Raw genomic sequence first — 13,202 nt, 5'->3', positions numbered from 1 at the left:
GGCTGGAGTGATCGCAACTACAAGCAGCAAAATCGTTACCCTGGAGAGCCTGAAAAGCCAAAGACAACAATAAGAAAATGGCTACAACTCAATTGTTTCTCTCCCCCCCACCCCCTTTTTTTTTCCGTTTGCTTTCTCCAAGCAGGAGGCAAGCGGACAGCGGGAGAAAGGCTGGTGTGGTGTATTGGGCTGATTGTTCCCAGTTGCAGCCCTCCCTTTCCCCTTTGGCGACCAAGGCTTAGGGGAGGGGGAAGAAACCAAGAGCCACATACAAGTGTCTCCCCCCTGCCTCGTCTCTACTCACCGGGTGTCTGGTTTGAGGATACATCTTGCTCAGATCGCGAATCATCCAAACCGATTTAGTTGGTGCTTTTGGCCAGAGCAGCTTGGTTCATTGGTTTTAATCGCAACAATGCAAAGGAGGCGGAGGAGGAGGAAAGGGCTGCCCGGCGCTAGCGCTCTGAGGAGCGTCTCCGGCTGTCCCCGACCTCCCCCGCCCGCGGGACTCGCGCGAACACACAAGAGGAAGGACGCTCGGCGGCGGCGGCGGCTCTGTCCCCGGCCGAAGGGAACCGCTGCCACATTCCACACGGGCTGTCACTCGCGAGCGGAACGGCAGCTCCGGCGCTCCCTGTCCCAGCGTTCTGACGAGCGGAAGAGCCCCGCGTCCTGGAGCTTCCTCACCCGCTACCCCAGCGGCCGGCAGGTCCCTCTTCCAGTGTCTCAGCGCTCGGCAGGTCCCTCTCCTAGCGCCCCACCGTTCCAAGGGGGTTTCCTCCTCCCCCCCGAGCCGAGACGGGGAGGAACGAAAGAAGACAAACTCCACTCGCCCCAGCTTCCGAATCCCGCCCCCCACAACACCCCTCTCGCAGCGTCTCCCGGCTGCAAACTTTTATGGGTCTCAATTGTTATCCCGTTCAAAAAAGAGAAAAAAAAGACACTCTCCTTTCCTTTATCGGGAGAGGAAAGCTCCTGGCTGGAAAAAGCTGTGGTTGGTTTGCTCCTGGCTTTTTCTCCGCCTTGCACAGAGTCGCTGCTTTTCAAAGGTTCAAGTGCAGTAACCTTTTGTTGTGATGTTTCTGCTCTTTCCCATTCACCAGCTCGCAGCCCGCCCTCCCCCTTTTTCCAGCACGGCAGGGGGGAAGAAACGCGCTCTTGTTCGCTGGTCTCTGCTGTTTCCCTCCTCGCCTCGCAAACTCTTGCAAGTAGCAGCCCCAGAACAGGATCGCCAAAGCCAGCACCAGCAGCCGCCGCTCCGAGCAGCTCTAACAACAAGCTCTGGCGAGGTGACTTCTTTGACCAAATTTAGCAGCAGCAAATCATTAACATTCTGATACATATTCACTGCAATCGGAAGACAAGGAGGCCGCGATGCATCCTGGGAGCTGTAGTTTCAGCTGGCTGGCTTTCCACCGCCTACCTTGCAAATTGCAGTCAAAAAGACTGCAGCGACCGTCAGGCAAAGCGAGCCCTCCTTCCCCGCCCCCTCCCAGGTGCTACCCCTTCTCCTGCTCCGCCTATGAAGGCGTCGTCGGCGACCAATCAGCAGCGGCTACACATTAATCGCCGTTCTGTATTAATGCCCATCATTTCGCTGCTGACAAATGGACGTGCGGGTCTGAGAAGGGGGTGGGGCTCAGGACTGAGTCCCCACGTGGGTTTGAGACGTCTCTCCGCGTGATAGCCAATCGCGCTGCTTTATCCGATGGGCCACACCTCCATTTCCTCGCTTCTTCCCCCTGCCCGAGGTGGAGCTTTGAGTTCGCTGACGTTTCTTAGCGCCGGCGTTCGAACAGGGGAAACATTTGTTCAGCTGTCAATCAAAGTAACGTGGGGCGGCTGGAGCTGCTGCTGCTGTGTCTTGTGCGCTGGGTGGTGGCAGGAGAGGAGGTTTGGAGGGGGAAAGGGAAGCGCTCAACCTCTGTCCCCCCATCCTTGTGCCTCTTACTTCTGCTATATCACCCGCACCAGGAGGAATGCGGACTAATTAGGGGCCAGTGTCTCCTTAAAGAGACAAGCTCGGCCTTGTGTAACGTGCAGGAACCCCTGGTGAGACAAGAGAGGGAGGATCGCGCTGATCCCACGTCTTTCCGCTCACATCAATTTTACGCACCACTGGAGCTGGCGTAATTTTCCTGTGAACGGGACTGACTCGCTGCCCTGTTTGGAGCGAGAGACGCGAGCGCTCGAGGAGCGGGGACAGTGAGGAGATCTGCTAATTTCAGGGTCCCAGGGGGTTTCTCCCTTTCGAGGGATCGAACAAGATTCCCTCCCCGGAATGATTCGCGTCTAAATGATTCGAAGAGGCAGCCCCAGCTACCGTGAAGACAGCATGTAAAACCTGCCTGGTTTGGAATGATGCCTCAGGAGGGGAGGCTCTTTCCTGTCCCGGCCATTGGAGAGAAGCAATTTTAAAACTGTTCGGGTTTTCTTAAGTTTCTTTGTCTAGCGGAAATAGGAGAGAGTTGATAGCAGATTTGTTTGGCTTTAGCTGCTACAGTCCACGCAGCTATTAGGAACACTGACCCCGCAGTTATTACTCATGCCGTGGAAAAATGGCAGAGGCCTCCAAGTCCACTATCACTCTGTGCAAAAAGAAGCATCTCCCACTGGCTACACAGAGTTCTACAGTACTTCACATCTGGATTCTAGTTACATCTCTGCCGCTACTCTGTCCAGCGCAATAACCTAACGCAGTTCAGCGCTAGGGTGAAGACTGACCTAGGCACTAGCTTCACATAAAACATTGCAGCAGAGAGGATAATGGGCCGGGGTGGCAGGAACTGCATAGGTAGATACCATGTGTGCAGTGCTGTCATAGCCCTGTGTCCCAGGATATTAGAGAGACCAGGTGGGTGAGATAATATCTTTTATTGGCTCAATTTCTGTTGGTAAGAGAGAGAAACTTATGAGCACAACAGAGCTCAGTCTTCTGCTCTCAGCACCAGAGGTTGGTCCAATAAAAGATACTACCTCATCTTCCTTGTCTCTCTAGATAGTACTAACCATACACACACTACAGCTCATGGGGGCCCCTATTCATCAACTGCACACACCACAGCTTCATCATTGTAGATTTATGCTGTCATTACAAGGAAATTCAGCCACTTTTCTTCAACTATTGGAAGGATCTTGCTGCCAAAAATGAACTAAGCGGTAAAATAAATGGTTGCAACATCTTTTATCCTGGGAACAAGAAATACATGTGTGTTCTGACCATGTGTTACTTCTATGATGCCTCATTTGCTTCGATGTTTTATTTTCAAAATTAAAGTTTATTTGGTGTTGCTTTTACAGATGCAGCCATTGTTCTGGCACAGTACTGTAGAATGCCTGTTGCATTTGACCCGAAGAGTGATGTGATGGTACAGAGAGACCCATGGATGTAGAGTCACCAATATATGATGGAAGATTCATAACTGGGTGTCAGAAACCCATTGGTAAGCTGATTCTTTCCATTAGCAACTATAACCATATGCATTTGAGTTTGGTTTTCTTTTTTTTACAGGTATTCTAAAGAAACAACCCAAAACACAACATCTTAGGAAAGTTCTGTTACAGCATTTTGCACCATAACCATAGCATACATTTGTATTTTTTTATGGGTTGGTTTAGCTCACTCTCTCTTTAGTAGTGAAGTAATGTATCAATTGTGCAAAGTTCTCTTTGATAAGCCTCATTTTAGACCCTTGTCCTATACTTTTATACTTTTATTGCTCTAAATTATTTACATCAGGAATGCTATGCCACTGAAACAGGTTATAAAACAAATATTTATTGAGGTCAAAGGCAGCAATCCCACATCATTTAAAGCTCCTACACTGTTATTTTTCTTCTGTACCTAATTACATGGTGTCCCACAATTGGGCTTTGGCAGGTTGAGACATATATGTTAGTCTCGTATATGTGCAACATAATTAAGGATTTGTTTCTGCAAGACTTCCCTATGTGAGTAATCCTTATTCATAAAAATAGTTCCCTTGAAAGGAGGCTATTTTGGGCTACTCGCATGAGGTTCAGATTGTTACACTGCCTACTTTAAGGACCCATTAACAATAATTTATCAGGAATTTTTACACTGTCGTCAAATCAGAGCAGAACTACAATTTACTGAAGGCCCAATTTGTAAAGGTATTTACGTGCCCAAAGATGCCAATAAGAATCTAGTGGCTCCTAGATGCTTTTAAAAATCCTACTAGGTGCCTAAATACTCCAGAAATCCAGCCCTGAGTGTATCCTGCTAGTTGCTCAGCACCTTTCATTCCCATTTAAGTTAGGAGGGAATCACGTAGCAGGATCAAATCCTCTAAAATAAGGATACAGGGACGTCAATCCCACAAAAACGTACAGGTGTGCTTACCTTTAGTCACATGAGACGTTACATGTGCATGTAAGTATTGCTGGGACAGACCCCAAAGAGATTTTTGGGCCTGATTGAGCAAAATTCTGAACCTGATAGGTAAGGAGTGTCCTCATCCTCCAATTTCAAGGATTAGACACTAAATCTGGAGAGGAGCTACTACAAATGTTATAAAATGAACACCAAGAAATTAAAATCTAAAATGAACACCAGTTTTGTTCTGTTTTAAAAAAAATCCTCTATTTAATTTGACATCAGGTGTAGTGCTTGAAACATTGTCATGTGATTTGAAACATTAAACTCCTTAGAAGGGCAGATGCACAGGTCCCTGTGGTCGAAACAGGTCACTATATCTTTTTGTCAGAGTATTTCACCAAAAATGATAATCATGATTGGCCAGCTTCTGTTCATATAATCTATTCACCATTCGTTTTCAGTGGGGTTGTATGAGTGGAAATAGGGCAGAATTTAGTTTGTTGTGTTTAAAGTGTACTATGGTCCGGATTCTACATAAGCTCATGTGCGTGCTTAATTTAATGGGACCTCTGACAATGTATAAAGTAAAGCCTGTGCATAAGTTTTTGCAGGATCAGGGCGTAATTTTTCAACACATTGACAAAAATCTATGAAACTTGAAACTGATGCTGCATCATAACTTGCCATTTTAAAATGATGTAAATTACAATCAGAATGGCAGTGTCGCTTTGATTTTTCCAGCTTTTGTGAATTCTGAAAACCCTGATGGGTCTTTAAATATAGATTTTTTTAAAATTTAAAATTTCTTGTAAAATCATATGAAAAATCTTTTATAGTAGATTGTATAACTTGTATTATTTTCCAGAGAGTAGAGAAGGTCATATAATATTGCTAAAGAAAGATTTTTCAAAAGATTGCAAAAACTATTTAGGTGGTTTTATATGTACCAGGAGTTTTGATTGCCAGTGCAAAATCCTTATGAATTTTCATGCATGAACCAGCATTTGTTGTTTAATATCTCAGCCATTTGCATTGTTTTGTTTAAAATTCCAAGAATAGTTGGATCATATTATGAACTGATCATTTGATTTCAGTCATTTGAGAGTCCTATGAGTTCTGAACTAGTCAATTGACGCTTACATTTTAAAATGAACAAAACAATTTGTATATTTTTTGAATTATAGCTAATATGTAAAATCGCTTTCAGGCTAGGATTTTGTAGCCTAGTTTTAGCCTTTGTTGAACTTTTCTAGCTGAGTTAAAAATTTAACAATATGGGTTTATAAGTGTCAAAGGACCCTTAATTATGGGCCCAATACTGAAGCCATTTTATAAGTTTAAACTCATGGACTGCATGTGAGCAATAACTGCAGCTCAGATCCTGTGGCATGATGTTCCGTGCTGCTTTAATACCATTTATTTTGGGATCAAGTTACCAGATACACACACACACACACAGACACACACACACTCTCTCTCTCTCTCTCTCTCTCTCAACTGTTTGTCACTAATTGATTTATCAAAGGCTTTCTGGTAAATCTTGTATCAGTCCACACATTTAAATACACTGTGTAACAATTTTATAAAAATAAATCCAATGAGGTTTGCAATTGAATTGGCACCTGGTCCAGAGTGTTAAAAAAATTGAATTATGGTAAGTGAGGTTTTTTTTTCCTAATAGAATGTAGCAGCATGACACCCTAGTTCTCGGGGTTTTTTTACAAGTAGTACAAAATGACCCTATATCAACAAGTTTTTTTAAAGCTTCATGCCTTTAGCATGACATTAATTGTCAGTGATTGTGAAGATTCACTGAAGTTAGTTAGCAAGCCAAGGGAATTTACAATACTTGATAGTGTTGTGAATAATGTGATGATTCATGTGTTAACGATTTATAGGGTAACTAGTCCAGAAAATACAAATCTTTGCAAAGGAGTCTAAATGTTACAAAACTCATTCTAAATAAGTTTTTTAATTCTCCTTTACTTTTAACCTTGGTACATTCTATTTTTGTTTGAGACTCCCATATGTGTAAACATTTTAGATTAATTGTCTTATTCTGTTCAATTCTCCAGATGCACTGGCACGTTATTCTGTATGATGTAAAGCTTCAGTCTTTGCAAACAATACACTTCTGCATTTGAAGTTTATCTACAAATCATTTGCTGTCATGGTCTTGAAATTTCCCTACTTAGGTAGGAAAACGCCCATTGAAATCTATGGGAATTTTCCTTGCAGAGGGAATCCAGTCTACAGCCAATTTTGTATTAGTATAACCAGATAGATTTTGCAAAAACATATTTTGCCAAATACCTTTGACAAATATTTGAAATCATTAAAGTGATTTTTCCCCTATGAACATGATATGCTGCCTTCTTTACTTCAGATGTTTACGCTACAGTAAGGCTGTAGCTACTGTATATTTTTGGAGGGCATAGCTCTCAGGTGAAATCTACTCCTCTGCAGAAGGCAAGCACAAGGTCTGTGCATCACTTAAGTCCAACTTGAGGTTTCAAAACAGGGCTTAAGATATGAAAGATGCATAGACCTTGCCAAGGACTTCTATGGGGGAGTGGGGAGGGGAATCTCACCTTTAGGGCCCTCCTACGGTATTACAGTTTTACTAGGAGACCCAATTAGTATGCTGTTGCTCCCTGACTTGCTTACAGAATGGTTTCAATCTGTAGTGTAAATGGGACTTTGACCCCATTACATGACCAGGCAAGGCTGGACATAACCAAAGGTTTTAGCCTAGTTATACTATTGTTAGAACCAATACACTACATATTGCAGCCACGATGGCAGCAGATTAGGGAACAATTCAACCTCAGTTGCTTATGTCTATCAATTCAGTTAAAGTGCTGGAGCCAAATTTATTTTCATTGTCTAAGAAACTGATCACACAGGAATATGACTGTTTTACAAGACTTAGATTTAGGGCATAGTTAAGGCTCTGAAAGCCAGAGTCACACTGACATGGTTCTGCTTCCAACGAATTCTGCCTGAGTGTAGGAAGTGCAAGGACAATGCATCCTAAGAGAAACATTTTAGAAGATATGTAACTTGGACTCTTACCCAGCACTGACATCCTGGTTCTTGCCACAGCTTTGTTCCTTATCCAATCTCTAGGTGTTCAATACCATTGAAAATGCTAGGAAGTGCTTGCTGTAGCATTATAGGATAAAGGAAAGGAGCTGTCTGTGCCCTCTTGCTGGATAAGGCCCAATCCAACTCCTCCTGAAGTCAATGAATGTCATTCCAGCCCCTACTGCACCCATAACTAAGCAATCATTATTTAGCCCTTGTTATTGATCAGTTACTGTCTCAATCTAACAGACATAACTAGTAATATAATACTTTGCGAATGAAATCTTGATTTAATCACATGCTTTCACAGATTCTGTGGACAGTTCCCACCATTTTCCTAAATGTTTCGGGGACATCAAAAAAAAAATCAGTGAGAGGGGTTCAGATATTCTATGGTGTGATTGGCTGTAAGAATTTCATAACCAATATTGAGATAAAAGAAAAGTTTGCTTAAATAGTTTTTTGTTAAATATGATTTAGATAATTCATAGCATCAAAATTAATTAAATTAAAACCATTTCTTTTGTCATATGAGAGGTCACTGAAATTTATAAGTTCAAGGTACTTTAAGTGTGCAGAAGGAAAGTTACACCAAAGGTAAGAGGTATAAATTAAGAAAAGAAATTCAATATAAATATAATATTTCCTCAGTTTAATGTTGGCTCTTTATATTGGCACAAGTGGGTAAAATAAGGGAAAACAACAAGTATTATCTAGGGCAACAAATTAAAAAAAAAAAGGAAATCATTTTGGGAGCATGAACAAGAGTTTGAACTTCTCTTTCACATGGAGCATGCTGCAAATTTCCTGGTTTCTCTTAAAAAGTAAAGACATCAATTCTATTTAATCTTCAATTACATATTAAAGTTGACCTGCATGCTATAATTGTACTGCAGACTCAGCAAATATAGTAGTTAGAGGAATAAGAAGTTCAGATATTGTATATAGTTGCAATTTTGCTTATTCTTGCCTTAGGAGGGAGAATCATGAACAAGAAAATATACATGCCTCTTTTTTATGGAGAGAAATGTATTGTTTAAAAGAGTTTATATACAAAGCAGAGACGCATTGTTGACTGCATATTTACTCTAGTAAGCAAGGGGGATTCTAATTCTTTGACAGGGGCGGCTCCAGGCACCAGCACACCAAGTGTGCTTGGGGCAGCAAGCCGCGGGGGGTGCTTTGCTGGTCACCGCGAGGGCGGCAGGCAAGTTGCCTTGGGCGGCATGCATGCAGCGGGTCCGCTGGTCCTGTGGCTTCAGCGGACCTCCCACAGGCGTGCCGCCAAATCTGCAGAACCAGGGACCTCCTGCAGGCAAGCCGCCAAGGGCAGCCTGCCTGCAGTGCTTGGGGCAGCAGAATACCTAGAGCCGCCCCTGTTCTTTGACACTTTTTGTCTGATGAACACTTTTAAACACACTTTTAATTCCCCAACAATGGGAAGAATAATCACTCTCTAGTTATTAATTATTATTATTATAGACAAATATCTGAGCTATCCTGTTAACTTTCTGCTGTTTTAATAGCATCAGGACAGATTTTAGTTGTTAGTATATTTTAACACTAAAAAGCCCCATGCCCCCCAAGTCTTTGAACAGCAACCATTGTTTGGGGACTACCAAATTCATTAAAATATGTCTTACGCTACAGCTTTCTGTACATCTGAAGGTGGTAAAACAGGTCAATGTGCTAGATCAACAGTGCTTGGCGTATGTGAGGAGATTGTGGGGGCACTGGTGGCTTTATGCCACGTTCCTGTCCTCCCTGTTTCCATGATTCTGGAGGCTGATGAAGATTGAACCAGTCCCTGGCACGAGCTAGAGTGTTGTGCTCCAATCCTGCTCTTTCTTTTCCTGACACACTCTTACCTCTCACTCCAGACAGCCCTTATGCTGAAGAGAGGGCCAGGAGCACTTTAGACTATGCCAGCAGTATGCTATCTGCAGATTCTCTGAATTCTCAGGTATTGCGTAAAGGACATTTTAAGTTCCCTTTGCACGACAAACGGGACTTATGAAAGCCTGAGGATCGGGCCCAAATTCTAGATATGATTTACAGAAAGGGATAAATCCCGATCCCATGGAAATCAATGGTAACTGTACTATTGACTTCAATGGGATTAGATTATGGAACTTTACAAACAACTACATTTAAAGAGAGGGAAGAAGAGGAAACACATTGTTATCTGAAAAGAGCTTGATACATATTAGGTTGTATAATATGCAATGATCCCTAGTCTACATACAGTACTTTTATCAACAGCTCTCACTGACACACACCTTTCTCAAAGGTAAACAATGTAATGTTGTTACTGATAACTAATCCTTTTGGTGACATAACTGCATAAGTATCTGAAAGGTTTATTTAAGAACAAGAAATCAAAGTTTACATGAAGTCCAGATGATTTTGCTCTCAATTTACTCCCAGTGTAAATCTGAAGTAACTCCACTGACTTTAGTAGTGTTACTTTGGAATTACATTAGTGTAAATAAGAGCAGAATGTGACCCAAACTGTCCAGGTAGTTGGGAAATAAACCTGAGGGAATCTAAGTGTTTGTTTTCAAAACCCTTGACAAAGGGATTGGATTGGATCTGAGAGGGCTAAAAACAAAACAAGGGGTAGTTTACTAAACAAACCATCCTTCTGGTAACAACTGAAACAGTGCCTGCCCTATCAGAGTCCCTATCAGGAAGGGGAGGGATAGAGGAAACCATAAGATCATCAGTGAAATAGAATCCTTTAACAACAGTCACTTCCTGCAGTCAAAACCAGGCTAGCATTTGGCTTGTTCCACTGAACATTACTGGTCTGGAGCCAAACAAGGAAAAAGTAATTGATAATGTAGTTTTTCAGAATCCACCCATCCATCAAATGTGTCACTCCTCCATAATATTTTATTTCCCTTTTGAACAAAGATCTTTAAAATTCTTTGTATGCACTTAAAAACAAAGTATCCTTGTGCTGGTTTATAATGATTCTCTTTTAGTTTGGGTTTGTTTTGTTATTTAATTACATTCCCTTCTATCTTGCATTTTTGTCCAGATAGTTGCTGGAAATTTCTGCTGTTCTTAAACAAAGAATCTTTGTGCTGTATCAGCTTGCATTTTCCTTGAATTGTGTTGTGCTGGTGTCTTTTCACTGACTTCAGCACTGGAGTATTGTAGCCATAGCTTCACTAAGTAGACTGTAACAAACAGATTCACTAGCCCTTTCTCTATTCTGCATCTTATTAACAGATCTGTGAGAAAAGCTCTTTAGGTTGGTAAGGCGTATGAGCTATTACAAACAATAAATTAACCTTAACTGGAGAAAGATTTAAGACTCCTAATACAGTAAACCAGTTGAGAAAGCAGTTTCTAAAAAGCTCTTTACCCTACCAAGATATCTACATTTCAGATGGCATTTTGTTAAAATTCATCATAATTATCTTTGACATCAGCCTTACATTTATGTCTTTACCGACTAAAGATTTGAGGAATATTCTATATTTCCTTGATACCAAATAGCAAGTAGAAGCTAATGTATTGAAAATCATTCAGTAAAACTGTCAAGTTATAAGATTGTTATTTAATTCATGATACGTTTCCTTTGCTCAATTAGATTTTTTTAAAAAGCAAAGCAAACTGAGATCTATATTAATTGGAATTAGAGGACCTTGTTCACAATTTTTTGACCAATTTTATAGGGGCTAATGATAACCCTCAATTTACAGATTACTCTTGTTAAGAAAGGAAATTCTGTGCAGCTAATTAATCCACAACGAAGTGGTTGGGACTTTCATGTCTTTATACTGTATTTTATATTAAATATTAGGTCTTACTACTGTGTGCAGAGAAAATCCTACATACCACTAGTGACTATCTGATGAAGTGGGTTCTAGCCCACGAATGCTTATGCCCAAATAAATTTGTTAGTCTCTAAGGTGCCACAAGGACGCCTCATTGTTTTTTCCAGAATGAACACTGCTTCTTGAACTGAAAATAATGTGGGTGCACAAATGCTGCTCTGGCAATGAGAGGGTTCTGGGAGAGCTGTGAGGCTTCTGTGTGGCCTAGAGACACCCAGGCTCCCCTGCATGTGCTGTTTCACTACTCACTAGCTCGAAATCTGGAAAGAGTAAGGCTGTGCATGTGGTATTCTAACCCATCATTTTACGTGTGTTGATTCTGTAGTTATACTCATTTATTTTGATAGGTTTTAGTCAAATTTAGTTAAGTTATCAGGTGAGAATTACATTAACAGCCCCAGCCCCTCCCCAAGAAAGGTTTTTACCTGTTAAAATCCTCCATTCTAGGACTGCTTCAGAGAAGATGTTAAACTTGCAGGCTCAGGTAACCATAAGATTGGTCCATGTAAGCATTTGGTGTAAACATTTAATCAGAGAGGGAGTGTTGTTTAAGATTTAAAGCAGCTAGAGAATGGAAACAAGCTATATTGACAACTCTGCCACTGACTCAGTGTCTGACCTTGGGCAATTCACTTAATATCACTCAGTTTCCCCATAGGCAAGTGTAAGAAGACTCTCCTAACTTTGTTAATTAATATCTGAAACTATTAATCACAATTATTTAATAATTATTTATTACATCTTATAAAAAGAGGCTCGAAGATTAGCACATACAAATCCAGGAATTGCTGCAAATAAATTAGATTGGTCAGCCTGATAGCTTTTACAAAATTGCTTGAGATTCCCCTGAAGCTGAAATCCTCATACAGCTACCACTCTAAGTCTGGGTTTGAGAGTCTCTGTTAAGCTAGAAGGTCCTAACCTAATAACTGTATAATAATTGTAAAAAGTAGGTCTTGATTCAACAAAGTAATTACTCATACGCTTAACTTTAAGCTCATGAATCCCATTGACATCAACAGACCTCCTCACAAGTTTGTGCTTAAATGCTTTACTGGCCTGAAAAGCGTATCTTAAAACCTTGATTTTGGTATTTATGTCTTAATCCTGTTTACATCATTGGCTGATTTAGGAATTTTTGCTCCTACTGAAGTCATTGGCATTAATTTCACAGATTTCAATGGGAGTGGGATTTGGACTGTTACATATCTGAATATTTACATATTATTTTGTTATCTAAACATTCCAGATGCTAATATGTACCATACAGGTTATTAGAGATCATATTTAACATTTTGATTTTTCCAAAGATAGAGCACCAAATCCTAAATTGGTGTAAATTGTCATGGTTCAATTGACTTCAGTGGAGCAATGCTGATTTACACCATCTGGTCCATAATTTGTAGCCACTTTTAATGTAATAGTCAACAATTGTAATGTTCATATTAGTTAGAGCTGACAAGCAATTAAAAAAATAAATCATGATTATCACACTGTTAAACATTATTAGAATACCATTCATTTAAATATTTTTGGATATTTTCTACATTTTCAAATATATTGATTTCAGTTACAACACAGAATACAAAGTGCACAGTGCTCACTTTATATTTGTTTTTAATTACAAGTATTTGCACTGTAAAAAACAAAAGAAATAGTATTTTTCAATTCACCTATTACGAGTACTGTAGTGCAATCACTTTATAATGAAAGTTGAACTTACAAATGTAGAATTATGTACAAAAAAAATGCATTCAAAAATAAAACAAACAATGTAAAATTTTAGAGGCTGCAAGTCCACTCAGTCCTACTTCTTGTTCAGCCAATCGCTCAGACAAACAACTTTGTTTATGTTTGCAAGAGATAATGCTGTCTGTATCTTGCTTTCGACACTTGAAAGTGAGAACAGGTGCTCGCATGGCACGGTTGTA

The 13,202-nt window shown here is 40.7% G+C and overlaps 1 protein-coding gene and 1 long non-coding RNA gene across 9 annotated transcripts in view; one reads left to right on the top strand and one right to left on the bottom strand.

Moving 5' to 3' along the window:
- Window positions 1-1,276, bottom strand: part of TLE4 (TLE family member 4, transcriptional corepressor) — a 123,106-nt gene extending 121,830 nt beyond the window's left edge. For 4 of the 8 annotated variants that reach the window (XM_050944159.1, XM_050944160.1, XM_050944163.1 and 1 more), the window contains exon 1: window positions 305-1,276. In XM_050944159.1, the coding sequence (XP_050800116.1) occupies window positions 305-349 (45 nt within the window). In that variant the 5' untranslated portion in view covers window positions 350-1,276. The remainder of the gene's footprint in view (window positions 1-304) is intronic. The other 4 variants (XM_050944161.1, XM_050944162.1, XM_050944165.1 and 1 more) reach the window with 1 other exon arrangement.
- A 462-nt stretch (window positions 1,277-1,738) lies between these two features.
- On the top strand, window positions 1,739-6,691 carry LOC127046762 (uncharacterized). Its single transcript, XR_007773189.1, has 3 exons — window positions 1,739-1,825; window positions 3,298-3,440; window positions 6,412-6,691. It is a non-coding gene; the product is annotated as an uncharacterized LOC127046762 (long non-coding RNA).
- Window positions 6,692-13,202: the final 6,511 nt, after the last annotated feature.

This window comes from Gopherus flavomarginatus, chromosome 3, assembly GCF_025201925.1.
Source record: "Gopherus flavomarginatus isolate rGopFla2 chromosome 3, rGopFla2.mat.asm, whole genome shotgun sequence".
NCBI lineage: Eukaryota > Metazoa > Chordata > Testudines > Testudinidae > Gopherus > Gopherus flavomarginatus.
This window is presented reverse-complemented; position numbering and strand designations above follow the sequence as displayed.